The following is a 27,370-nucleotide window of genomic DNA, read 5'->3' on the forward strand; positions in this document are numbered from 1 at the left end:
CATTTCTTTACAACATAATGACAACATTTATAAGAGAAACCATACAATGAATAATTCTACAGGAGATAAACCGTAAACCCTACACGATCATACTTCATGTCCCCACTCTTTTATTAAGTAAATACAGAATCATTTCATGATACTTTTAAAGTGGGCGAAAAGCTGATCAATTTCTCTTCATAGTACTATAATATTTCCAACACAAATTTTTCGCCAACAACTAAAATGCCTTAAGGTTCTCTACTCTCCATTTATCTTGCTAATATTGAAGTACAAATAGAAACTAACCTGCCCGAACAGATTACTAAGCAGGGTGATCTGTTTGTCTCGACACTGGATGCGGTCCATAGTTCTGTTTGCAGGAACGATCTTGATTTATTCTTTGTTGAATCACTTTTTTGCCTCCAGCCTCAACTTTTCAAGATGTATGATAATTGAGCTTCAAACACTAATCTGTGAAATCTTTTCAAAGATAACAAACGGCCCTGAGAATCAACGGGGCTTGCAGGTAACCAACGAAATTTCCTGATGGTCGACTGAATTCTCCGTTTAACTACACAGTATGGTCAGGGTCACCTGTAAAAAAGTAAAGTTGAATAACCAAAATATTAGTATCCTTCATGAGATTTAAGTAAGGATAGGATTTAATACGCCAAAACAGCATTTGAGGCTACAGTGTTTATTTTCTGATCATTTAGGGGCCAAAATTCAGTCTAAATTTCAATACTGAAACATACAAATTCTTTTCCTAATTTGAAAATTAAGTTTCCAATTTATTGTTGTTGTTTAATTGCTGTTTTGATTCCCGTTAGGGGGAGCCAGATGTTACCTTGTGGGCTTTATCTCAGTCAAAGCCTTTACAGGTTTTTTTTTCTTCTTTAAAAAAGACCTCAAACTGTGTTTGAATGGGTTCAGATTTGTACCGTTGTACTTTTTTCAGGACCAGTGACATGACTAGAAAACTTGTCAAGTATCCAAAAACACTTTTTCCAGCACTCAGGTCACATGACCTGTGACAAAACTTGACCGGTATGCAAAAACACTTTCCAGCACTCAGGCACATGACACACAATGAAAGCCTCTCATCAAGGATTGTGTTTTATGATCACTTTTTAAAGGGCCTGTACTCCGTAGGCTAAAACAGTGGGAAAAAAAAGAAAATTATTGAAAACTGACATTAACTTGGTATCGATGTGTACAATGCATTTGAACTTACTAACTGAAGTACCAAATAGTTTACAATTAATTTATTTTTCGCAGTTTTTTCGTATTTTTCCATTAAAAAATATTACTAGGTATGTCTGCCTAGTAGAATTCGTTCCTTATGCTAGTCGATGCTATCACGTGATATGACCATGTTAGGTATATAGCTTAAATTTTCCAACTGTGTAGAGTAAAGAGCCTTCGTAGCACAGCGGATACAGCACTGGACTGCAATTTTGGCGACACCGGTTCGAACCCGGTCTCTGACTCGATTTTTTTTTACATTTAGGTATTGTTTTTTTACAATTATGATATCAAAGAGTAAAACATTTCATTTAATAATTGTCCCGAGGTTTCGTTACAGAAAAAAACTTTTTTTGGTGCCAATCTGGTGTACAGTCCTTTTAATATTAGTAATTTAAGGTGGTAATATTTCTTATAGCTAGTTTAGTTTAGTTTAAACTTATTTTTTTCAATGATTGTGAAACAAATTATTACAATATGATATCAATCACTCTCGTTTGCACGATTTTATGCGAGAGTGTGGTCTTGTATATGGGGGAACTGAAGTGTCTGGAAAAAAAACACTTGTATGGCTTGGAGGCCACCACCCAAACTAACATGCACCCAGGCCGAGAAGTGAGTGCGCTAACCACTGCGCTAACCGGACAGTCTTCCATAACTTACTTACTAGTTGATCAGTTGATTACGTAACACAAATCACTGAAATCCGCAAACAGCATATTCAATTCAATAAGTTTTCTTATCCTTGTCTTCAACTCTATTTCTTGATCTTGCGACAATTTGTCACTGAAAGATTAGTCACCACCAATGTCCGAAACATTACAGAAAGCAATAAAGTTCTATGTCAATGCCATTGATTGCATGCTCAGTTACTCCATCTATTATTCAATGCACTTTGCAAATATAACCCATATGTCTAAGCTCAAAGAATGCTGATGATTTGCATGTAACTCATGGTAGAAAATTACACAAGGTTGACATTTCACCTTTGAACTTTTTTTGACAATCAAGAGGTATAGGTCACCAATCATTAAAGAGATAGGATCCCATACAAATGTTTTCTTACAGTCACTGGTTACATGTGTGCTAAGTTCCATGTAAATATATAATATTGAGTAAAAGCTAAGGTTTAAGTTTTGCACATTTTTTTTTAAACAACCAAGAAGCACAAGTCATTTATTATTAAAGTCAGAGCTATAGGCCATTCAAGTCATGTGCTTGTGTTTACTGGTTTATATCGTGTATTAAGTTCCTGCGAATGTCTTTATGGCAAAGGTTAAAGATTTTACACAACATATTCAAACTGTCAAGGGGCATAACTCATTATTACTAAAACAAAAGTTGTAAGCTTTGTAAATGGTCTGCACTAACACCCCCCCCCCAATCGTCCAAGTTTACTTGTTATTTCAATAAAGCAAAAAAAGTAATAAATTATGCCCAAAATGCACCATTTAGAACTAAAAATTGTAAAATTTTCCCCCCTGCCAACACTTTAAACCAAATAAATTTCGTTTCTAAGGGCAGGGCACAAGAAAAATGGGTATGCAGTTACGCTCTCTCTAACTTGGAATCCTGGAATCGCCCCTGGCCTGCCTGTTGTCATTGGTAACATGCATACTTTATTCAGTTCCATGTGAATTAAATGTCTTTAAGGTAAAAGATTTTACCCGAAATCTTAAAAATATTCAGGAATATAACTCAATTTTTAATTACTAAAGCAAGGGTTACAGGCCTTGCTAAGCATGTGTGCATTGTCACTGATAACACACACACAAAGATTCATGTGCAGATGTATAACAGATTACCATTTATTGCCCAGTAAGAAGTGCTGACAATGCTGATGATCGACACCTGAAGGCCAGAACATTATAACCTTTGACTTTTTTTTGGAAAAAAATGGAAGAGCTAAAAATGTGTATGATTAGGATAATGATTATGTAAAATTCTATAGACACATTGGATTTTTATATTTTATAATATATTCTTTAATACCTAGATTTCATTTTTCAAATTATTTTCTGTGTTTTCTGAATTAAACATTCTTATCTCAAACATCAAAATTTTGTCAAGTGATCAGCTGATCTGACCCGACACTTTCAACATTTCTCACCATGGTTAAACATCTAGATCTATCTATCCTCTCAGCCATATCAGGTATTCGAAATATCTATAAAGATATTGAATAAAATATACCATTATCCACCATGATCTGCAAAGGTTAAGAAGTAACTCATGCTTAATGTTAATAATACTAAAGTAATTTTGCTTTTATTACCTCCCCTTGTTCATACAAAACATGTTTGAAATGGTCACTGGTCAACTGGAGTCGCAATGACATAAGAATACAGGCTTTATGAATCGCCTACACAATTTATAGGTTTACAGGTTTACGATTTACATATGGTCAGTACAACATCAATGTCTATATTTAGAACTGGTCAAGCAAGATTTCTGCTGTTTTCCAATGTCTGTTTGTACATGAACAAATGACCAATACTAATCCATACTCCAGAATTCAATGCACTGACCACAATGTACAGGCTAGTTCAAAATTATTCATCACACTATTCTCAAGCTTATTCAATTTATTATTGCATGTTGAACATAAAGAAAAGAACAGGCCCCAATTTCTCAAAAGTTCTTAAGCGTAAACTCACTTAAGTATCTTATTTCATTAATCAAATTTACCTACTTAAATTTATCAAAACTGTAAAGTGTCTTGTGCAGTTGTGCAAAATGTAATGAAGATTGGTGCAACCATTAGGCAGATAGAAATGGATATAAACGCCCATTTTTAACTGATCACTGCCATTCATTTATTCACCATCATTATAATGCATTAACAAGAGCACCATAAAGCAAGCACCACAGGGACACAACAAGGGACATATTTTATTATGTTATTTTAAGTTAAAAACAGGATCAATAATGTTAAGCAAATAAAATATTCTGGAAATACCTTTTTTCTATTTTAAAAATACCAGTAAGATTTTAACTGGGTTAATGGAAATGAAAAGCAACAAACAATGTATAACAATGTCAAGTCCCACAATGTCAAGTCCCACAATGTCAAGTCCAACAATGTGAAACAATGTAAAGTCCAACAATGTCAAGTCCAACAATGTCAAGTCCAACAATGTCAACAATGTCAAGTCCAACAATGTCAAGTCCCACAATGTCAAGTCCAACAATGTCAACAATGGCAAGTCCAACAATGTCAAGTCCCACAATGTCAAGTCCAACAATGTCAGGTCCCACAATGTCAAGTCCAACAATGTCAAGTCCAACAATGTCAACAATGTCAAGTACAGCAATGCCAAGTCCAACAATGTCAAGTCCAACAATGCCAAGTCCCACAATGTCAGGTCCAACAATGTCAAGTCCAACAATGTCGAGTCCCACAATGTCAAGTCCAACAATGCCAAGTCCAACAATGTCAAGTCCAACAAAGTCAAGTTCAACAATGTCAAGTCTCACAATGTCAAGTCCAACAATGCCAAGTCCAACAATGTCAAGTCCCACAATGTCAAGTCCAACAATTTCAAGCATCTTCAAGTACAACAATGTCAACAATGTCAAGTCCAATAATGTCAAGCAAGTTCAAGTCCAACAATGTCCAAGCAATGTCAAATTAAACATTGTTAAACAATGTACAAAAATGTCAAGTCAAACATCGTCAAACAATGTACAACGATATCATGTCGAACATTGTCAAACAATTAACAACAATGTAAAGTTGAAGATCGCCAAACAATGTACAATAATGTCAAGTCAAACATCGTCAAACAATGTACAACAACGTCAAGGCAAATGTTGTTTGCAGCTGCTTCTTTGTACTGAATTTATTTTTTTGTACATCTATATCAAATGTTTTTGGTGCTTGCTACTTCAAGGGAATGTTTTTTTTACATAAAACTGCAAAATACGCACATAATACAGCTAGAGAATGGTTTGAAAAAAATAGCTATTCATCTACATTTGCTTTCCTTTTCTTCTCTTAAAATGGAAAGTTATGGTTTTGATTTATAAGATAATTATCTGAATTCAATGAAACATTTTAATCCTAGATATAAAATTCAACACGGTTGAAAAACAGCATCCTTACTTTACAATTTGACGCAAATCTGTTCAAGCATATGAAAGTCATATCCTTGTACACCTTAAATGATGCAAATAGAAGAATAAAAGCAAATTATAAAGCTGTTCTAAAAGTAAGCAAGTATGAGAACTTAAAAAATGACATTTTAAAATTAGAACAACCTACGCAAAACTTTTGGAACCACACTGTATATTTGTACTTCATATTACCTGAACTAACAATAGCCAGTAAACTCCATGAGATTTTCATGCTCTGGTGGATTTTTCTCCACTGGGTAGGTTTAAAGCAGTGAGGTGTGGCCGGAGGGTGTATTTGGACATATTTGGCAGCTACCACTCATTGTACCAGGTGACAGACGGTTATTATCATCAGAGCAGAAATTTATTGACTGAGCCAGAGTGTGTGGAGTGGGAAATTCAAGTATTGCTGTCACCAGTTTTTCGCTTTCATTGTAAAAAGTCATTTGTCATAAACTGACGTTATTTGTCCGTTTATTGCTGCCAATAAGTAAGCAAACACAGTTGGAAATATGGCTATGCAAAGGTACGATCGTGAAACTCTCTTCTTTTTCGCCTACCATTTCAACAAGAATCACCGTGCTATTGCTGTAGCATGGGCTGTGTTGTCCATTGTCTTCTGCGTCCTCGTATGCTTGGCCTTCACCCAGCCACAATGGATCGGTGATACTGAAGACAGCCCAGGCTTCGGGCACATGGGAGTCTACCAGTATTGCCTCCCTGATGACATTGATGCGTCGTACAACTGCGAGGGCTCATTCACGTCCTTCGAAACAATCCTGACTGACGAGTTCAAGGCGACGACAGTGTTCGTAGGAGTGTCGGCTCTCTTCATGTTGATCGTTGTTGGTGCTCTGGTCATGTTCTTCTGTTTCAAGAAGGGTTACGTCTTTGTCATCTGTGGAGTCTTGGAATTGATGACAGGTTAGTGTTTATGCGTACATTCTTTATCTAAATCTTAAAAGGCACATTCTAGTTAATCATTTTTCAGGTTAGTATACAAGTGGAACTTTCTCCCCATATATTGTGCTGGCGGTAGTGAAACACTAAAAATCTGTGTTATTAAGCTTGCAAAGAATATATAGGAATTTATCATTAGTAGTTTTTTTTCCTGAACTTTTTTCTTTTAACTTGTCTGGGTTATTTTTGAAGAAAAATAGTAGAAAAATTGTCGTCAACTGCCTCTTGTTGTGGTGCAGAAACATGCAGTTCTAAAATTATCCTATATCTGGAGACAATATGTTAAATTGCTAACTTATTTGACCATGAAACAGTTTTTTTTTTGTTTTGTCAGGCTTTAAACCAAATAGTTTCTTCATTCCCGAATTCATTTGCAAAAAAACCTTGTATTATAAAGTGATCTATGTCTTTTCATATTTTAATATATGACCTAAACATTTATTACAGAGACCTTTAATAATTTACCTTTATATACGAGGTTTTTATTTCAGGATCACCATTTAAGTGATAATTAATTGCATTATAGAACTGTTAAAGTATTCAAATTCAGAGCTATAAAGACATGCAACTTGATAAGGCTGCAAGGTATTGCATATCATTATTTAGAAATTCCCATTTCAAAAGACATAATATGAAAAGAATAGGAGGGTGGGGTGAAGTCTGGGTCTGTGTCATAGCTTTGAATGTATTTAACTAAGTGCACGTGCACAGTAAGGCCTATATGCGCAAGGAAAGGGTCAAAGACTTTAAGTATCTTCCATTGTTCAGAGTGGTGTAAGATGGGTTCATCCGAACCCGGGCGAAGGGTGCTAATTATGAGGAAAAATGAGATATGAGTTTCTGCAGAACTGTGCGCCTACGCACTGGGGTTTTGATGAACCTATCTTACACAAGCAGTCATGGTAGATGTTTTATTCCCACCTCTTTCAAAACAAAATGTATTTTGATTTATTTTTTTACATACTGATCCTTTTTTATTTGATCCACGTATCTGGGGTGGGACAAAGAATTTTCTTTTTAGACTTTGTTACATACCTTCCAACTTGTGTTAAGCTGAGGACTAAATAGTTCAAATTACATTTTGTCCAATTTGTTGTACTCCCCAAATGTTGATATATTTTTGGCATACAAGAACACTTTAAGGCTCTCATAATATGACCACTGTAAAAACAATCTACATTATAAGTGCATTTGCACATCGAAGCACTTGTGGAGTTCAGCCAGTCAGAATACATCTTATATAATAACCTACATTTCCTGCCAATGAAATCGCATATCAGCCATCATTCCCTAGCACACTTAATTTAAAAGACTTGCAGTTTTACAGCTTAATAGAAAAATTATCGTAGTACGTTTCTCCACCTCAAGACAACATGTAATAATCTTAGAAGTGATGTTCCAATGATCGATTAAAATCTAAAAATGATTGGTTTGGCCTGAAATCAGCGACGATTGTATTTGGTCATAATCGATTTTCAATTTAATCGGCAAGTTGTTTTTCTCTATCCTCTTGTTATTTGCGTTTGGTTACATTACAATGAAAACTACAGGGACAAGCCCAGAAATTGGAAATTAAAAAATAGTTCCTGTTTAGAGGCACACAACATGATGCGGCCTTTATAAGTCTGAAATCTTCAATAGAGCTTTTTGTCACATTTTTTATAAATTGATTTCTACATTTGATCACTTTTTTTAACAAGCATTTATTTAAATTACTAATGAAATATTGTTTTGATGTCTTAGACCATAAAAAATGTGAGTGAGTCCCTTTCAGGCCATGTGAATTATAAATTCATGTTAAACCCTACTTTTACAAATATTAGCTTTCTATCTGAAGTTTGATCTTGATTTAATGATTAGAATTATGCCATGTATAATCAATTTAATAGATACAATTTTTTTATGGTACAAGTCCTTAAAAAGTTAAATCGAATTTGAATGTTTTCATGAGTGTGGCAATTGAACCAGTTTTCATATATCTTTATTTAAACATGTACTGGATAAAGACTGCCCTGATGTGGAACAGATGAGTATGGAGAAGTAAAATTAATAAATCGCTTTTTTCATGGGTATAGTAAATCAGTGTTTTGACAAGTGAAGGGTTAAAAGGTAAAAACATTTTGTTGAATTACATTTGCTATAAGGCCAAAAAAATAATAATGTTGCAACAGTTACCTGACAGACCCCGTTTTTAATATTGATCCTAATTATTTTTTCGTTACCATTTTATTATTTACAAGTTTTAAAGCTGCACTCTCACAGATTGAAAATCCATGGAAACCAGTTATATAAGACTGCTGACAAAAAATCAGATCGCAGATTTTTATATATAAGTTCAAAAATTGAAATTTTATGCATTTTTCTTTAACTGTTAATAACACATAAAACATTAATTTTCAAACGGAAAGATGAAAATCTACGATCTGATTTTTTGTCAGCAATCTTATATTATTGGTTTGCAGATAAGTACGCAAAAATTTGCTCTTTCCAAGACAAAAAATAAAAAAGTTGTTAAAATGGTAAAGCTGTGAGAGTGCAGCTTTTGCCAATTTTGTGACTTATTATTTATACAAAGTGATACAGTTTACTTGTTTTGTTACTGTTACTTTCTGGGCATCAACATAAATGTCAGAATACAACGATATACATACTTTATACAGAATTAAATAGTTTTCCAAAATAAAATGTTTTGCTTAAAAAAGGAACTTTTGTAAAGCAACTTTTTTATTACGAAACAAGCTGTGGCAAATCATTACAGGTGTTAAAACTAAGATACTGATGGCGGGAACCCTTCAACAAAATTAATGTTGATATATGCTCAAATATTGTCTTTGAAGTCCACAATTTTAAAATATGTTATTAGCACTATTAAACAAAAGACTGTAGTGTGATTGGTTAATTGACTTTACCATGTGGTGCTTCCAATGTTGTCAATAAAGGTTTCAATATGCATAGGTTATGTATGAGTCCCTGCAGCGAGTGGATAAAGAATAGTTTTTCTAATTTTTTCTTGACTAAAAAATAACCCACTACAACCAGGTTTTTTTGTTTTTTTAATTGTATTTTTTTCTGCAATCTCCGTATCAATGAGTTCAAAAATCAAAACATAAATGTGGAATGTTCCACTGTAGGTGGTCTGTGTTGTGTAACGTTCCGCTGTAGGCAGAAGATGTATGTTCATAGAACGTTTATGTACTTGATATAATACAAATTGGCATAACCAGTTTTCCGTGTGAACGGAGAATATACTGTGTATAAGACCTGAATGACCCCATCAGGGATGAGCATGATTTTCTCCGAAGGGATCTGTTGCGTCTTTAGCCGCACACATTAAAAATGTTTTCAGATGCATTACCGGGAAAATTGTTTTCAGTGCCAAAACATGAGCGAGTCCTTTTAATACCTACCTAGCCTATAACACAACATCATTTTTATTTGGTCTAAATGACATTATTACCAACCAAATTTATTTGTAAAGAATCAGAAAACTAGCTGGACTAGTTCAAAGCATTGTCACTTATCTAGATATAAAAAACATGGATCAAATATTCCATAGGTCGTATTGAACGTTTAACATAGTTATTAATATAATAAAAGTATCAAAAAAGTATTTTAAAATCTCCTACATGAATCTTGACTATTCATTAAGTAAAACTTGCAACATCTTACTCAGTATGTAAAATCTTATTGATTGTGAAGGGCGCAGCAAGCTAAGCGAGAGGACCCTTCTTAGCCATCAGCGACCTCTGGGCTGGGTCTATAGGGATACATGTTTACAATTTTCAATGGGCAAGAGTCTATAGATCTACTTTTAGATTTTAAGAAAAGAAAATACATATCAAAAACACATTGCTTTCAACTTTCCCTTGTCTATATTTTAAACGAACTGTTTTGATGTCCGTGATCAGTATATAACATGGTTATTTTTTTTAAGAAACAGCCAAACATATTCAATGCCTTTTGATTTAGACTAATTGCTGGAGGAATGCAGTGGTTATTTCCCTTTATCAAGGGGACGCTCTGTGTTTGAAAATTGCTCAAGATTCACTCGCATATCTGTCAGAAATTTTAACAGTTTGAAGCACAGGGTCCAAGTCTGTTCTAATTGACTTATTCCTGGAAACTACCCACAATGGTTTAATATATTTTATATCAATTCATGTCATCCCTGCTTATTTAAATCACTTATAAGAATGTGTAAACTTGTGTTCACCCTCATTGGAATGATGAAAAATATATATTCACACTTAAACCTATTCAGTCCCCTCTTTTTAATGTCTTGCATCAAAATTTGTCTGCTTAAGAATTTACATAATGCATTGTTATTGATTCTGTTTCCAGCAGGCGGTAAGTCAAAATATCATAAATCATATCTGTTAAGTTGTTAAACTGCACATCCTTACCATTAAGTGGTGCACTTGTACTATTATTGGAAGCTAATAGGCGCCCTCATTTGCTGGAAATGTAGGTTATAACATGAAGTTAGAATTTATGAATTCATATAGTGTTTGTCTCTGGATTGCCCAAAATTAGGGTCTATGACTTTTGCAATCAAACACTCCCCTAGGCTCTTATTTCCAACAAAAAACCCTATCATGATTGATTCTATTCATTCCACTTAAGATATCTTGATAATGGAGACAGTACTGAACTGTTGGGATACAAGGCAACAACCTTCAATAAGTCATGAAAGAGATCTACATTGTATATACAGTTCAAGCTACAGCATTATAACATTTGGTTCAAGATGCAAAACAAAATAAGGTTTTCATTATGTGTTTTTATAAAGTGTTTGTCAGATTTGTTTTCAAATAGAAAGATTTTCGAAATCGCATTTTCAATGTTAATGTTCGCGTTCGATTTCTGATTTTGCAAATAAGAGGTTACAAATGTTTTACATAATTCAAGAGATGTTTTATCCCTCAGGAACATCTCAAACTCCAGAGATAATGGCAAACCCTCGCATATGTGTGCTACCATTAAAAGGACAGGGTGCAGCACCCTCCCATAACTCTTTAGCTAAGACCCTCGCATATGTGTGCTACCATTAAAAGGACAGGGTGCAGCACCCTCCCATAACTCTTTAGCTAAGACCCTCGCATATGTGTGCTACCATTAAAAGGAGAGGGTGCAGCACCCTCCCATAACTCTTTAGCTAAGACCCTCGCATATGTGTGCTACCATTAAAAGGAGAGGGTGCAGCACCCTCCCATAACTCTTTAGCTAAGACCCTCGCATATGTGTGCTACCATTAAAAGGAGAGGGTGCAGCACCCTCCCATAACTCTTTAGCTAAGACCCTCGCATATGTGTGCTACCATTAAAAGGAGAGGGTGCAGCACCCTCCCATAACTCTTTAGCTAAGACCCTCGCATATGTGTGCTACCATTAAAAGGAGAGGGTGCAGCACCCTCCCATAACTCTTTAGCTAAGACCCAAGCATATATGTGCTACCATTAAAAGGAGAGGGTGCAGCACCCTCCCATTACTCTTTAGCTAAGACCCAAGCATATGTGTGCTACCATTAAAAGTGCAGCACCCTCCCATAACTCTTTAGCTAAGACCCTCGCATATGTGTGCTACCATTAAAAGGAGAGGGTGCAGCAAGACCCTAGCAGCTGGGTGCTTCAATTAAGTGACTGGGTATATATAATGTTGCAAAGTTGCAAAGGTCTATTTGAATCCTGCAACATTGTTAAAAAATACTTCTATATTATTGCGAAAGACTTAAAAATCGTGTAAATGCCTTTTAATTTAATCACAATGTCAACAGCACTCCGCTCTGCCTACAGACAAATCCACTGAACAAACATGACATACGTCCTTCTGAATACAAACAGTGACAATTGATCCGTATAAAACCGGTTCTGAATAGTTCTAAATAATTGTGTGTCTATTATAGTAGAAATAGCTGAAATGTGGGTGAAAATTGTGACATTAATATGTCAGACAGTAGGAATAAAAATTAATATCATTAAGGCCAAATATAAAAAAATGTTGTTTCTCAGGCCCCGCCTCGCTTAATTCTTTTATTCCAAAAAAAATAAATGTTGCTCCTTTTAAGGCCAAAATAGGATGATTCTTGAGAAGGAAAAAAAGAAGAAATTATTTAAAATCAATTCCATAAACCCCTTTTGAATAATGACCAATATAACATGTTATATCTTGTTTAACAGCTCTGGGAGTCATTTTCCTACATATCTTATGCACATAAATGGCTAAAGAGAACATCTTTTGAAATAAATCAAATTTTGCGGTCACCTCCCCCCTTTTTTTTAAATTTGCTTTGAAACTTTCGATTAATTTGTCGTGGCCGAACAAAGATATGATCATTCACCAGCGTGAGTGCATGCTAACTAGAACTTAATTCCACAGATTGGAATTTAATTCAGTAAAGCATTGAAATTGCATGATAAATTACAGTACTTATGAAGGTAAAAATTTGTGCTATGAAAGAATTTACAGTTCCATTATTGCATGATATCCTTTTTCAAATGTTTATACCATTTTTTGCTGCACATTTCTAATAATGCGTCTGCACTGTACTTATGCCCCTCTGCATTGTAATAATGCCTGTCTGCATTTTATGTTCGTCTGCATTCTATAAATGATCTTCTGTATTGTAATAAAACACTCTGTGTATTGAAAGTATAGGACACCCTATCAGATAAAAAGACTGAAAAAAATGATATAATTATCAAAATTTCAATTCAAAAATGTTTTCTGTATGTTAAATATTTGGTTGGGACATCTTTCAAAAACTGTTCCAGATAACAAAATGTTAGGTACTAAAGCATTAGCACAGAGAATTAAACACATTTCATGATTATACAGGTTTATAATCATTATAGGACCACAGTTTGAAAGAAATTATCTTACTTTGTTCTATATCTCGAATTAATTAATCTTAATGTGATTTCAATGTGAAAATCATGTTCTTTTGGCATTTAAATGGTAATGGCAAACACAACGGGATCAGGCTGTAATGCAATGAATGAGCATCGGTAGACCTTTATAAACTCTAAAACAGCAAGAAAAGATATCACATTGTTGTGCACGGTTCTTTAAAGTTGAAAAGGATGAGTTCAGACATTGTTATTCTTCCTTTTCCTTTTATACCTACAAAATTTCAATATCTTTATAAGGCTAATAGAATAATAATAACTATCGTGTGTTTCTGGTCCAGATCAAAATATCAGCCCCGACGGCATGTATGGAAGCAATCAATTCTGACCAGGAACACACAGTCTATCGTTGTTTACTGGCTTCATAATCATGGCGAACTAATTTTAGTTCGATGTTTACATCAACTATTTATTTCCTCAGAAACTCAGCTTGTTTAAAGATCATTTATTTTCATTTAGTGAATAAATTTCAAATTGAAAAAATATTCAATTATGCTCTATTGAAATATCGTAAGTGACTTTCCAAATGCTAAGTAGTTAAAGAAATAAGATGTGGTGCATTGTTGTACTTGAGGAGGGAGTCCAGACAGAAATATTTGTCCGGTGTGCAAGCAAAATATGTTTATTCTAGCCCTAAACTACAGATTTTGAGACAATTTCAAAATTTCTTTTCTATATCAAACAAATCAATCAAACCGGTTTGACAGTTAAAATATTTATTCAGTACTTCGATGATTGATTATATATATAGCCAGGGCATGATAGTATGGTATGTCAGCAAACATGAAATGACTGAACAACATCAATTTAATTTAGGCAAGTCCATAAGTTGGGTCATTTAAATCATATATGCCTGAATACATAAGCATACCCGTCTTAATAAAGGTGATCAACAGAATAAACTGAAAGTAGTGAGATCTTAAAACCCTACAATATGGACACTGACAGTCCATTAGGATGGTCAAAAAAAAAATCAACGTTATTTATTTTACAACGCTTGTGAAGAAAGTTATATCAACAATGTTACCCGAGTGTGGTCTTGGGTGTTGTTGGGGGAAACAAGAGAACCCGGAGAAAAATCATCTTTTCTGGCTTGGTGTCAAACAGACCACCAATCAAACTCACTTGCACCCTGAAGCCTTGAATTGAACCAGGGTCACCTTGATGAGTAACGTCAGTGCAAAACCACCGCGCTCAACCAACAACCTGAAGCCCCTTTAAATTACCATTTTTGTACTGGTATAACTTTTGTAAAAGTTAAATTCGTTAAGAGTATTTGGACTTTTAAAGAAAATTATCTTTATGATAATCATGACAAAATAATGTTGATTTAGAGAAATCAAGATTAATAAGTCATTCAGCTTAATGGAATTAATTTCTTCAACTGTTACACTTAAGAACTTAACATCCATTGCTACATAAAAAAAATCCACATAATCAATAAAATGTGCAAAACCCTTTAATTCATATATCAATTACTTTTCCATGCAGCTATTTGAAATTTAAATTTTTGCTAATATTTGCTTTAGTGTATTCTAAACACTAAATAGTTCAAGACGATCAACCTTTCATTGACAGAAGTTCCCAAAAGCAAACAAAGGCATGATTTTATATCAATACAATTAACAAAAGTTAGTTCATAGATCAAGAAATTTTCCATGTTTAACCAAGAAATATTTACTATGATATTTATCTCTGACAAAAATTTGATCAAGACTGCATAGTCACAGTTTCTTCATTTCACATGAAATATCACTATATTACTGACTTTTTATTACTGGATAGAAAAGTGTACAATGCCAGTAAGGGCAGTTAACATTGCAAGATCAACAAGACTGTCCGAGTAAGGGCAGTTAATGTTGAAAGATGAACAAGACTATCAAATAATAGCAGAACACAACAATTTGGCATTTTTAATTGCTTCTAAAGAGAATATCAAAGACAGCATGGTAAACCATGTATCAGGTCAATAAACAGAATAACACAGTCATAACAGTTGGCATTACAAGGTCTAAACAGAATTTCAAAGCCAGCTACTAACCTATTAAAAGTACAAAAATACCATACAATTCGAAGGATTAACAACGCAAGGTCTAAACCAGAATAGCACATTTGGACAGTTAATGCTGCAAGCTACCAAGGCCAAATTAACCTTTCAGACCATAGAAAGTACATTAATTCAGTTTTACAAGCTGTTTTATCTTTCAAAACCTACTATTTTCTTTCATCAGAGACTAATCCTTAGCAACATCTTTAAATACTGTACTGTAGTATGCTTCTGTTGTGTTTAATCCTATTGGTATTATATTTCATGCTGTGTGATTTGTACAATACCACAGGTCAGACATCTTCTGAATGTACAAAGGCATTCACATTGACCCATCATTCTACAAACAACTTACTTTTTTGTTCATCGCTTTTCAAATAAAATGTTCAAACTGTTGATAATTGGCACAGCTCACTCTAGGGATTTTGACAAAATTGAATGTCCAAGTTTGTTGTCTGAATCTGTAACCCTTTTCAAAATCCAGTGGGAATTTTTTTTTGCACACTTTCATATAGATGCTTGATAAGTACTTCCAGCCATAACTATACCTTTGGACCAGAAGGTATCTTGTTCGATCCCCAGTTGGAGCTTTGTTAATGATAGTACTGGTTATCACCCAGAAAGGGCAACAGTTCTTAGTCATGTCCAGGCAGATTTTAAAACTGTACATTCTCTTGTCACTGAAAAGGTCTAAATGGCTTTGTTACATGTTAATGTATGATTCATGTGACGTTTGGCTGACGTTTACCCATAACAATTGTCTAACCCAATGTCTTTTACATGCTTACCACCACCAAATCATGAAATATGGTGAAAAACTTGATATTTTAATGCATCATTTTGATAAAAAAAATTAATGTCTTAGTCAAGGGAAAAAACTCTTACAAGAATTTTGGTAATGGTCATTGTTGAAATTGACACTCAAGTTTGCTTCAAATTTTAAGTCAGAAGAGCCTTTAAAGGGCTTCTAAAAAGCAAGTTTTGCTTCTGTGGCAGTGGTCTACAGCACCCCCTGATTTTTAAGCCTTGCAGCTGCCAGTTTTATCACATGATCCCTGCTCTTAATCAAACACTGGAATCACTTTGGTGCAGGATTAATGTTGTGTAACGTTCTGCTTTAGACAGAAGTGCATTCATAGTTTAACATTTCACTGTAGGAGGAAGTGGTTCATAGTACATTGATGTACTTGTTAATATGCAATTTGGCATAACCAGTTCTCTGTGTGGATGGAGAATATACTGTATATAAGACCAGTCGACCCCTTCAGGGTTGAGCATGCATTTCTCTCAGGGACCTGTTGTGTCTTTGGCCTCACACGTTACAGTTGTTTAACTCTTACAATATGTTTCGGTAGAGCTGAAATACAAAAATCATGAAAAACAAATTGACCAGTTTTGTCATGTCTATAGACTTGCTCCCTTTGCATGGAAATTGTATAAAAGTCTGTCAATATTGGAGCAGTGAAATATTGACCTGAAGATTGATTTTACTGGATTTTCTTCTAAAAGGAAACCAAGACGCAATTGCTGGCTAAAGCTGCATTAAGACTGGATTTTTTTTATTTGAAGAATGATGCAAATTTGCAAAATTAAGTTTTGAGCAAGTGTTAACCAAGAAGACCCATATTTATCCTTATCATTGATATTGTTAATTCAAATAACCATATTAAATTTCATGAAGATCAACAGAAACTGTGGGAGGATAAATGAACATTTTATAAAAACATCAGCTTTTCCTAAAAAGTAAGTCCCAGATACTTAGTTTTTGACTCCAGATGGCACACTTTATCAAATAAGAACAGGGAGAGAATTTTCCAAACATTTGATGTAATGATTTAGTTTTTCCCCCCAAGATGAATCATACTTACAATAGCCTAAGATACAATGCAGACAAATTTTTGGTACAAGTTTTATGAAGATTTGATAAAAAAATCATTGGAACATGTGACAGGGGGGGAAATTGTTTCCATAATTTGACCTAGTGACCTAATTTTTGACCTGAGAACCCCTATTCACAAGTGTTCAAGACAGCAAGTAGACAAGCATTCTGCCAAAGTTTCATATCAATTGGAAAAAACTTTTGACTTGATGAAACCAAAATGGAAATTAAGACATGGGGAAAATATTGCCTATCATTTGACCTAGTGAACTAGTTTTTAACCTGGGGTGGCCCATATTCACAATATCCAAGACAACATGTGGGCAACTTTTGTGACAATCAGAAATGTAACGCAGAATATTACACAATGAGTCGAACCCTTGAAGGCAGTCTTCGCGTTAATACATTTAATCTTGGTGCCCTTTTGAGCTGACGGTTCCCAATGAACTTCAAGTAGCCACTCTCACTAAGTCTTGCATGATTGTTAAAATGGCTTTTTTTTATAAAAATGTTTTTTTCAACAAGACTGTTTTTCTATAGGCATTGTTGTTTTGTTTAGTTTTAACGAGGAAAAATTCCTGAAGTTATAAAAGGTTGGAATGACCATTGAGATTGCTAATAAAAATTGTATAAATTTGTTTTAATTTTGGTACAAAGCCCTGTTCCCTTTTCTTGTTATTATATCAATGGTTTTATTTCTGCCAGCGCCCAAGCTTTAAACTGAATGGCCATAAGGGCAAACTCAGTGAATTTTTCACTTGCCCTTTGGCAATACTGTCCCAGGCTTGAGGCAAGTTGGTTATCCTAAAGACTGCACAGGGTTGAATACAAAGGCTCATATGCAGTAACATGTCTTTTATTGTGGACTATTTCCACCCTGTCAACTATGATAATTCATTGTATATCATATACTTAATCCTTTGGGAAAACTAATTTGTAAAGCATTAAAATCCAGCCTCTTGTAAAGTAAGATATAGTTTACAAATTTGGAAATGTTTTCTGCCCTTTCACTTCACTGTGAAGAGTCAAATTTTAAGGATAGAAACTAATCTTGAACATGTTGATTTTGGATAACAATGCTTTAAATGAATGAAATTGTGAATACAAATGTGTGTAGTTAAATTTGTTGACATAACCCCAATGAAAATAAATGCTACAAACTTTGTAAAATGAAGGTAGCGTAATTATTCACTTTACAAAACCGCCTCGTTGCTCTGACCATTGAAAAACTTTTATCAACTGTCGAAAACTTTCTTAATCATTGGGATCTAAAATTGCCTTAAGTGATTTTTGCCGAGTTTGCTAATCCTTTATAATATCAACCAAATCAAAATGGACGGCCTGTAACATTTTAAGAGTAGAAGAGCAGCTTGTTGTTTGTAGTCAAAGCACCCAGCCATACTTCACAGTATTGTAGGTAAATTTGAAAATGTTCAACAATTACCATTATTTGTGTTTACAAAAAGCATAAACCATTATGTGTTTTGAAGTTGAATGAGGTATTTCATGCATGATTTTATAAATGAGTGTTTAAACATAAATGGCTAGATAATGAATGTCGGTGCATCAAAAATGGTTCCAGATTTTGGTTACCCAGGAAAGCAAGTGAAGTGGGTGTGATTCTAGCTAAAAAACAGAATCATTGTGGCATGTGCTAGAGACATATTTGCATGTGTTAGAGACTTTGTATAGCTTTTAAGAGACACTTTATATGTGTTAGAGACATTGTAGTATGCATTTATTACAGAGTTGTAGAAGTAAGCGACAGTGTAGAGTTTGTTAGAGACAGTGCAGCTTCTGTTAAAGACAATGTAGCATAAGTAGGAGACAGTGCAGTTTCTGTTAAAACAGTGATGCATATGTAGGAGATAGTGCAGCTTCTGTTCAAGACAGTGTAGTTTTTGTAAGAGACAGTGCAGCTTCTGTTCAAGACAGTGTAGTTTTTGTAAGAGACAGTGCAGCTTCTGTTGAAAACTGTAGCATTTGTAAGAGACAGTGCAGCTTCTTTTGAAGACAGTGTAGCTTTTGTAAGAGACAGTGCAGCTTCTGTTGAGGACAGTGTAGCTTTTGTAAGAGACAGTGCAGCTTCTGTTGAAGACAGTGTAGCTTTTGTAAGCGACAGTGCAGCTTCTGTTGAGGACAGTGTAGCATTTGTAAGAGTCAGTACAGCTTCTGTTGAAGACAGTGTAGCTTTTGTAAGAGACAGTGCAGCTTCTGTTGAGGACAGTGTAGCTTTTGCAAGAGACAGTGCAGCTTCTGTTGAAGACAGTGTAGCTTTTGTAAGAGACAGTGCAGCTTCTGTTGAAGACAGTGTAGCTTTTGTAAGAGACAGTGCAGCTTCTGTTGAAGACAGTGTAGCTTTTGTAAGAGACAGTGCAGCTTCTGTTGAAGACAAGTGTATCATATGTTAGAGACAGTGTAGCATATGTCAGAGCCGGTGTAGCTTCTGTTGAAGACAGTGTAGCACATGTAGGAGACAGTGCAGCTTTTGTTAAATTATGCAATCATATGCTTTAATTGCTTATTCTATAAGTTCCCTAATTATTGTCTGATTGAAATCTGTTCAACTAAAAGGACTGAAGTAATATGTATTAACTTTTCAGCATAAAACATTGCACTGCAGTGCAATATTTGAAATTGCAACAAAATTACCTCCATTCTTTGCAACACTGATTAAAGTATATGATCATGTTTGATCTCTTTAACTACAACAAATGTTACTATGATAGAATTGGAAAGCATGAAATGTGGGAAAAAAAATACACATAAGGTATTTGCAACACATTTCAAACCAACTTGATACAAGCATTCTTTGTTAACCTTTTATCAAGATTACTGAAAATTGACTGGTAAATTCAAGTATTATTAAGTATGTTAAAAGAATGCAAATGCAATTATAAGAATGATGACCACAAAGGCATGAACTTTTAATTTGCTGAATGGATTATAATTATAGTACATTCCAAAACCACCTACATGAAATACTATGGCATAAAAATGACTGTGAAATCATAAATGCAAAAAGATCATGTATACTTAATAGTTTAAAATTGTGTACAATACAAATAAATGCCTATTCAATTGAAGGGCAAGTGTTTAAAAATGAATTCATAAGCCCTGGCCACTTATTTTGGTCTGTTGAACATAAAATCTTTCAGCTTAATTCATCTACTTATGAAAGCCTGCCTGAGTAAATATTTTGTCTGATGAAAGGACCCCCGAAAATTTGAAAAAAAAAATGTGTAGGCACAAGTCTCATGTCAAGCACAATGACTATTTTTCATTTGTTTGGCAATGCAATGCTGCTTATGCCAATATTAATTAATTGCTAGATTTTCATCCCATATCTTTAAAATGGGGGTGAGGGGTTACATTTTTTTCCCTCATTTTTCTTACATGACTCACAGTTTCACCGTTAAATGTGTTCATGCTTTTTCTTCTAGCATAAGGGACCATTAACATGTGTTTCTAGACAAACCACAAAAACCATCGTAATTATTTCCCTTTTTTACATCAACACCAGCTGGTATGAATAAACGCTGTTTCCCTGATAGTATCAGACCCGTTCACAAATAGAGACCCTAGTTCAACAAGTCCATGTAATTTAAGGGGCTACTGAAAAAGGAGGGGGCAGAGGGGGAATAAAGATATAGCAAATAATTTATAGTCGCCTTTCATACACATCAAGACATTCAGGTTACATTATTCTATTACCTGAGGCATCATGTAAGCCAGTATTTATCCTATCAGCATAGTTTAATGTGCCCTCCTGCACAGCTACATTAAGGAGTCTGTGCATTCCACCATCAATGTGTTACTTGACCCTAAGAACTCCATAAAATTCACTGTTCTAGTTGAGTATGTTACTGGTTAAATGGCTGATCAGACAGGTCCTTTTAATTGGTGTATGTAATGCAAACATAGAAAATTCTGTTGTAAATTTAGTCACAACCCATCTTTTATGTTTTTCAGGTGTATTTGTGGAGTTTATATTGATTACAATATCAATGGTAAGGAAAGCATTAACAATGAGGGCTTTGGTAACATTCATAAATAGAGCATTGATAAAGATGGCCTAGAGTATAAGAGAATTTGTTTTCAGGTATTATTGTTAATGAGTTTGTTGGTAAAGGTTGTTTTTTTTGGAAATGGGAGCATTTATATCGAAAGCAATTGAAAATGGCAGCATTTGTATCAATTTGCAATGGTAACATTTATATACAGAGCAATTGGCAATGGTAGCATTTATATTGAGAGCATTTGGTAATGGTAACATTTACATTGAGAGCATTTGGTAATTGTATCATTTATATAGAGAGCAATTGGCAATGGTAGCATTTATATCAAAAGCAATTAGTAATGGTAGCATTTATATCGAGAGCAATTGGCAATGGTAGCATTTATATCGAGAGCATTTGGTAATGGTAGCATTTATATCGAGAGCAATAGGCAATGGTAGCATTTATATCGAGAGCAATTGGTAATGGTAGCATTTATATCGAGAGCAATTGGTAATGGTAGCATTTATATCGAGAGCAATTGGTAATGGTAGCATTTATATCGAGAGCAATTGGCAATGGTAGCATTTATATCGAGAGCAATTGGCAATGGTAGCATTTATATCGAGAGCAATTGGCAATGGTAGCATTTATATCGAGAGCAATTGGCAATGGTAGCATTTATATCGAGAGCAAATGGCAATGGTAGCATTTATATCGAGAGCAATTGGTAATGGTAGCATTTATATCGAGAGCAATTGGCAATGGTAGCATTTATATCGAGAGCAATTGGTAATGGAAGCATTTATATCGAGAGCAATTGGCAATGGTAGCATTTATATAAAATGCAAATGACATTAGTAGGATCTATATATAGATTGCATATTGGTCAGGATATTATTGATAATGGTAAAGATAGCATAAACGATGAGGTATTGGTAAAGGTTTTCTTGATATGAGAGCTTTGTCAATGGTAGCATTGATACCGAGGGCATTAGTGACAGAAGCAACAATCTGGGAGCATTGATATATGTAGCATTGAAAACATGTTTCTCATTCACTGAGTTCAAATTAATTGTTGGCCGTGTACTCAAAATGCAGACTATAAACTGCGTTACTAGATTTTGCGATAGTAAATATTTTATTTTCATACCATATCATTATCAAATTCAATTATGATTATGTCGCATGCAAGCATAGCTTATTCATGCATGTAGTGGATATTCATGCAGATGATTTGCACTAACTTATCAGACGCTTTTATTAGCTATCACAACAGGACCTCATATTTTTGTACACAATGCAAATATGTTACTTAGATTTTCATTGTTTATGGATCTTTTCCCCGGTACTTTAACACTGTCATATTGACCACATCTTTGACTGTTTCAAATAATCATATGTCATCAAGCGCGTAGCTAGGGCCAATTTGTGAGTTAGCAGATCGATTGATGGGCAGCATATTTACCCCTTCACTCCCTACCCACCTTTGGTTTTTATTTCAAATTCTGGGTATGACAAAAACTTCCACCTGTCGAAATTGCATTACCCAACTGTGTATTTGCATACAGTCAGCTACGCTCCTGGTCATACATATTTATCATATAGTATATATATTTATAACATACCCATCATAAATCCACACGCAATACATATCGCAAAATACGATAGTCCGTATTCCACCCTTGTGACGTCACGTCATAACAAGTATCGTTGCGCAATGTTAAAATGACGTCATAAAACAAAATAGTGCGTCGTTAAAATGACATTTATTATGAAAACATATGGCTTTTAAGTGATCGTGACTTTAAGATAGCCAACATGCCCAAACAGAACGATATAATAGGGTTATTAGTACTGCGTTTTGATTCGGAATGTCGTATTCGACTGTCATGGATTTTGGCAGATTTTGAAATCCGAATCTGCAAAATTCCACTCGAGTCGAATACAACCTCCTGGATCAAAACCCAGTACTAATAACCCTATTATATCGTTCTGTTTGGGCATGTTGGCTATCTTAAAGACTGCAATGGCTTGAATGCAAAGTCGCTCCAATGCTGTAACATATCTTTTATTGTGGACTTTTTCCACTCTTGTCAACTATAATTCATTAAAATGCATATATTAAACCTTTTGGAACAATTTGAATTAAAATATCAAAATTATATCAAGCCATTCCATTTCCCTTTCAATAACTTCATAAAATAATGCACTTTAATTAGTTTTTACAGCAAGGATTTAGTAGTTAACTTTGTTTATAAAACCCTAGAAATTATGTCAATAATACGGAACCTTGAAGCAGAAAAGGCAAAACAACAAAACACTGTCCTATATCTTATGCAACAACTTTATAAAGACCTTGAATATGCTGCTTAGTCAGAGCTTTGAAGAGCTATAAATTTAATCTGTTATAAGACACACCTTACAAAAAAGTGTGGGAGAAATTGCTTTTCTTTATCAAAATAAAAGTAACATAAGGTCCAGAATGTCCTTGAACCATTGTGTCACCTCTGAAGTAAGATGGTCTTCTTTGACCAAACAGTGCATGATTTTGAACAGTAAGAATTATAAATTTGATCAACTTTTTTTATGCAAATAACATGGATTGCATTTTTCACATGTAAGGAGCTTGAAGAAATTTACCCAATTTGTTCGTATAGTCATGAGCTTAACATTGGCATTGGGTTAACCATAGTTTGTTCTTATATCAGGGATGATAACAGGGCCAAGTTGCCAATCCTGAAAATGTATGCGTGGGGTTCAGGGAGCCACTAAAGGCCCCCGATGGGTCCAGGGCATAGCCCTGGTGGGGGGACAAGGGGGCAAAGCACCCCCCCCAAAAGCATTCAGTATTTCAGGGTTTCTAATACCCTTTTCTGCCTTAGAATAGTGTTCAAGGAGTACACCTTTCGGTTTGGTAGATATAATTATGTTCAACATGAGACATCCTCAATCAGAACAATTATCAGGAATCTTAGCAGTGAAGTTAAACACCTTAATTTGTCTTTAAACAAAGTTAAATTTACTTTTTTACCTTAAGTCACAGGCATAAGACATGTACCTGACATTTTGGTTCAGTTGTCCACTTCCCATAAAAGTCAACTGGCTATGATCAAATGCCTGTGTATGAATAGTCTATACTGTGGGATGTTTGATAAATAATAATGAACAACATATCAATTATCATGCTTGCAAATATATATTGTAAAAGTGTTATTTATTCAATTTTTATGTATCATAAGAGTATTTATTCCATTTTCTGCACATTTGATGAGAATATAATGTATTTAATTATTATACATATTATTCCAAGTAATATCTAAACGGGACTTAAATGCTTTGGCAGCGTAGCCGTTGTGGACATGGTGGATATTGACGTATTTTGGTCCCAAAGCCAGATTTTTTCCCCTCATGGTGTTACATGAGTCCAGTAGCGCACAGACTAGATTGTCCCACGGCAGTTCAAGTCTCTCAAACAGGCTTTCAAATTCTATAAAAATTGATTCAGAATCAGCCCTTGTGTTTTTTAAGGAGGCCAAATATCTCAACACTATTTCTTTCTCTATAGCAGAAAAATAGCTGCAACAGTTTTCTCATTGTTTGTGTTTGTTGATTTGTCTTAGTTGAAACAAAATCGAGATCCATTAACTCCTCCACATGTTCATCATTAATATGGCTAGCCAGTTTGTAAGTCATCTTGTATGATGCTGTACACCTTTGAAGTTTTAATTTGCTGAGAGCTTTTGTATCTTTGGCAAGTGTCTTAAGTAAGACACACTACTGTGGTGCCAGGGAGCATGTTCAGCCATAAATCCAAGAATCATGGCCTCTCGATTGAATTGTCAGTCATTGACAGGAACAACTGGATGCACTGGCTGAGGTGTCTGTTCATCCCTGACTTTTTTAACCATCAACATACCTGGAAATACAAATTACAACTATAGAATTTAAATCTCACTCAAACTGGGTCCTCAAGAGGTTTTATTGAACTGTCTCAAATAGAAAATAAAATGACTGCCTCTATGTAATAAATATTACTACTACAAAATATTTATTCATTTTTTTTTTCAATTTGAACCAAACCAATTTTCATTTGAACCTCCCATTAAGGTCAACAGCCACTTCTTATTGAGAACAAAGCTTCAAAAATTATGAGAATAATAAAGGAACGGTTTACAGCGTAAATTTCAATCGGCCAATTAAAATTTGTAAAATAAAAATCGATTATTATGACACAATCCGAATCGGGATGTCCGAAATAATGCTACATGCGCAAAATTCATTCTCAGTTTGATCACTTTCTATTGTATGTATGTATTTCTTCAGACCTTGCGGTCAAGGATAACCCATGAAAGTGCAAGCACTTATTTCCAATGGGGTCCTTTGTTTTTGCTGAAGGGACAGCACGCTGAAGAGACAGTGGTGTGTAAAGCACCGATACACGGGTACAACTTTCCTGGGTTAAACCAGTACTGAGTACACCACTTTTCCAAGCACTACCCTTTAAATGCCAAGCGCCAGGCAAGGGAGCTACTTGTACCAATTTTTAACGTCTTTTGGTATGACGCGGCCAGGGATCGAACCCACGACCTCCCGCTCCGTAGGCGGACGCTTAACCACTAGGCCACGGAGACGGGACATTTCTTAACTTAACTTAAAAAGAAACGTTTCGGGAATTTCTCTAAAAAATAAATGGCATATGTACCCTAAAAACCGACGACTCGATGTTTTTAGAAGTTGGTGGTGGTCGTTTTTTTCCAATTTTCCAATACCCGTTTATTCGCCTTCGTCGTCTGTCATATCCGGATACAACCATCCAGATACTGTCTTCTAGTCCCATCGGTAATTTCCGTAATCACCGGATGCTATCTTAACCAATCATATTGCTCAATTGCCAAGACGTAAATAGTTTCGTTAATTTCCGGCTGTACACTTCCGGAAAACTCACCTTTTGTACCCATATTGTTCGAACTGAGCTCGAATCGCTCCCTGTACCCCTCCCCCCCTAGAAAAAAAAACTCAACGGATTTACATTAATCTCAAAATCGATATGTGAGGCCTTAAATCCGGAATTCCGGATTAATCCGGAATTTTATCATCCCTGTTATATGTACTTTGTGTCAGTTTGGGCTTAAAAACAGGGGTTCCAGCAGTCAATAATTGTCAATTCAAAAATGCCAATCCTAAAATGTGAGATTGGTTGGTGGTCACCAAGCCGGAGAAGTTGTTTTTCTCCAGGTTTCCTCACATCACAAGACCACACTCTCACGTAACATCATGCTGACAAGAGTGACTTAGCATACCTTTCTTCACAAATGTTGTAAATAACAAATGTTTAAACTAATTATCAACCCTGAATAAAGCGCGGGCTTTGTACAAGGGATTCATGCCGAAATAAGGGTAAAGGGACTAGACCCCTTAAAATATGTTCCAAATGTCATTTATGTATTCAAATTTAAAATATGCATTTATAAAGTGTATTGTGCCCCTATAAGTATTCTTTTTGAAGACCATGGTTCAATTAAAATTTACAATAAAATGTCCCTGCATACACTTAATCTTGTTTCTTTAAAAGACAATATGAACCATAATTATTTTTCAGTATTAATCATTAAAGACTCCTTATTCTTTTTTTGTAAGGATCTCAAGTCTCTAAATGTTACATTTGTTTTCAAAATAAGCGCAAGCCCATAAGCTGGCAGTGCTGGTGAACTGCTTTCCTAGCTTGCTCTGATTCTGGATTTCATACAGCAGGGCATGTTGATTTTATGGATGCCATGCACAAGTGTAAGAATCCAGACTTGCTCATTCAAAAGTCTGATTTCTTAAACATATTTTATTTTGATATTTTATACTGTTATGTTATGGCATTTCTTTATATATATATATATATATTTAAATTGACATTCCACAAAAAATGCACATTTCTTTAAATTATGCAATATTTCATCAAATTTGAAATGTTGTCTTATTTTCAATACAACAATGAAAAGTACATGTACAAGCGAAGTCAAGTCAAATATTTAAACAAGATTCTGTTAAAAATTCTTGCTTGAATTTGATGTTTCCACCCAAATTAGTCTGAATATGAAGGGAGGTAACTAAATCAGGACTTGTTAATACATTTTTAAATTATCTCCCTTGCATAGTAAATCTTAAATATTATACATTTAATATAAATTAGATTATTTCCAAAACAATATTGTACCTAATAATCTGTCACATTTGCTATTAACAAT

General features: G+C 34.6%; 2 protein-coding genes across 2 annotated transcripts in view; one reads left to right on the forward strand and one right to left on the reverse strand.

Annotated features, from left to right (window-relative positions):
* The window catches only part of LOC128216610 (origin recognition complex subunit 5-like), a 61,431-nt gene that overhangs the window by 24,938 nt on the left and 9,123 nt on the right, over positions 1-27,370 (reverse strand). The window contains exon 5 of the mRNA XM_052923232.1: positions 289-576. Coding sequence (XP_052779192.1) covers positions 289-348 — 60 coding nt within the window. The 5' untranslated portion in view covers positions 349-576. The remainder of the gene's footprint in view (positions 1-288; positions 577-27,370) is intronic.
* LOC128216614 (LHFPL tetraspan subfamily member 3 protein-like) overlaps positions 5,645-27,370 on the forward strand; it is a 32,213-nt gene continuing 10,487 nt past the window's right edge. Inside the window, exon 1 of the mRNA XM_052923239.1 lies at positions 5,645-6,267. Coding sequence (XP_052779199.1) covers positions 5,856-6,267 — 412 coding nt within the window. The 5' untranslated portion in view covers positions 5,645-5,855. The remainder of the gene's footprint in view (positions 6,268-27,370) is intronic.

This window comes from Mya arenaria, chromosome 14 (assembly GCF_026914265.1).
Source record: "Mya arenaria isolate MELC-2E11 chromosome 14, ASM2691426v1".
Classification (NCBI taxonomy): Eukaryota; Metazoa; Mollusca; class Bivalvia; order Myida; family Myidae; genus Mya; species Mya arenaria.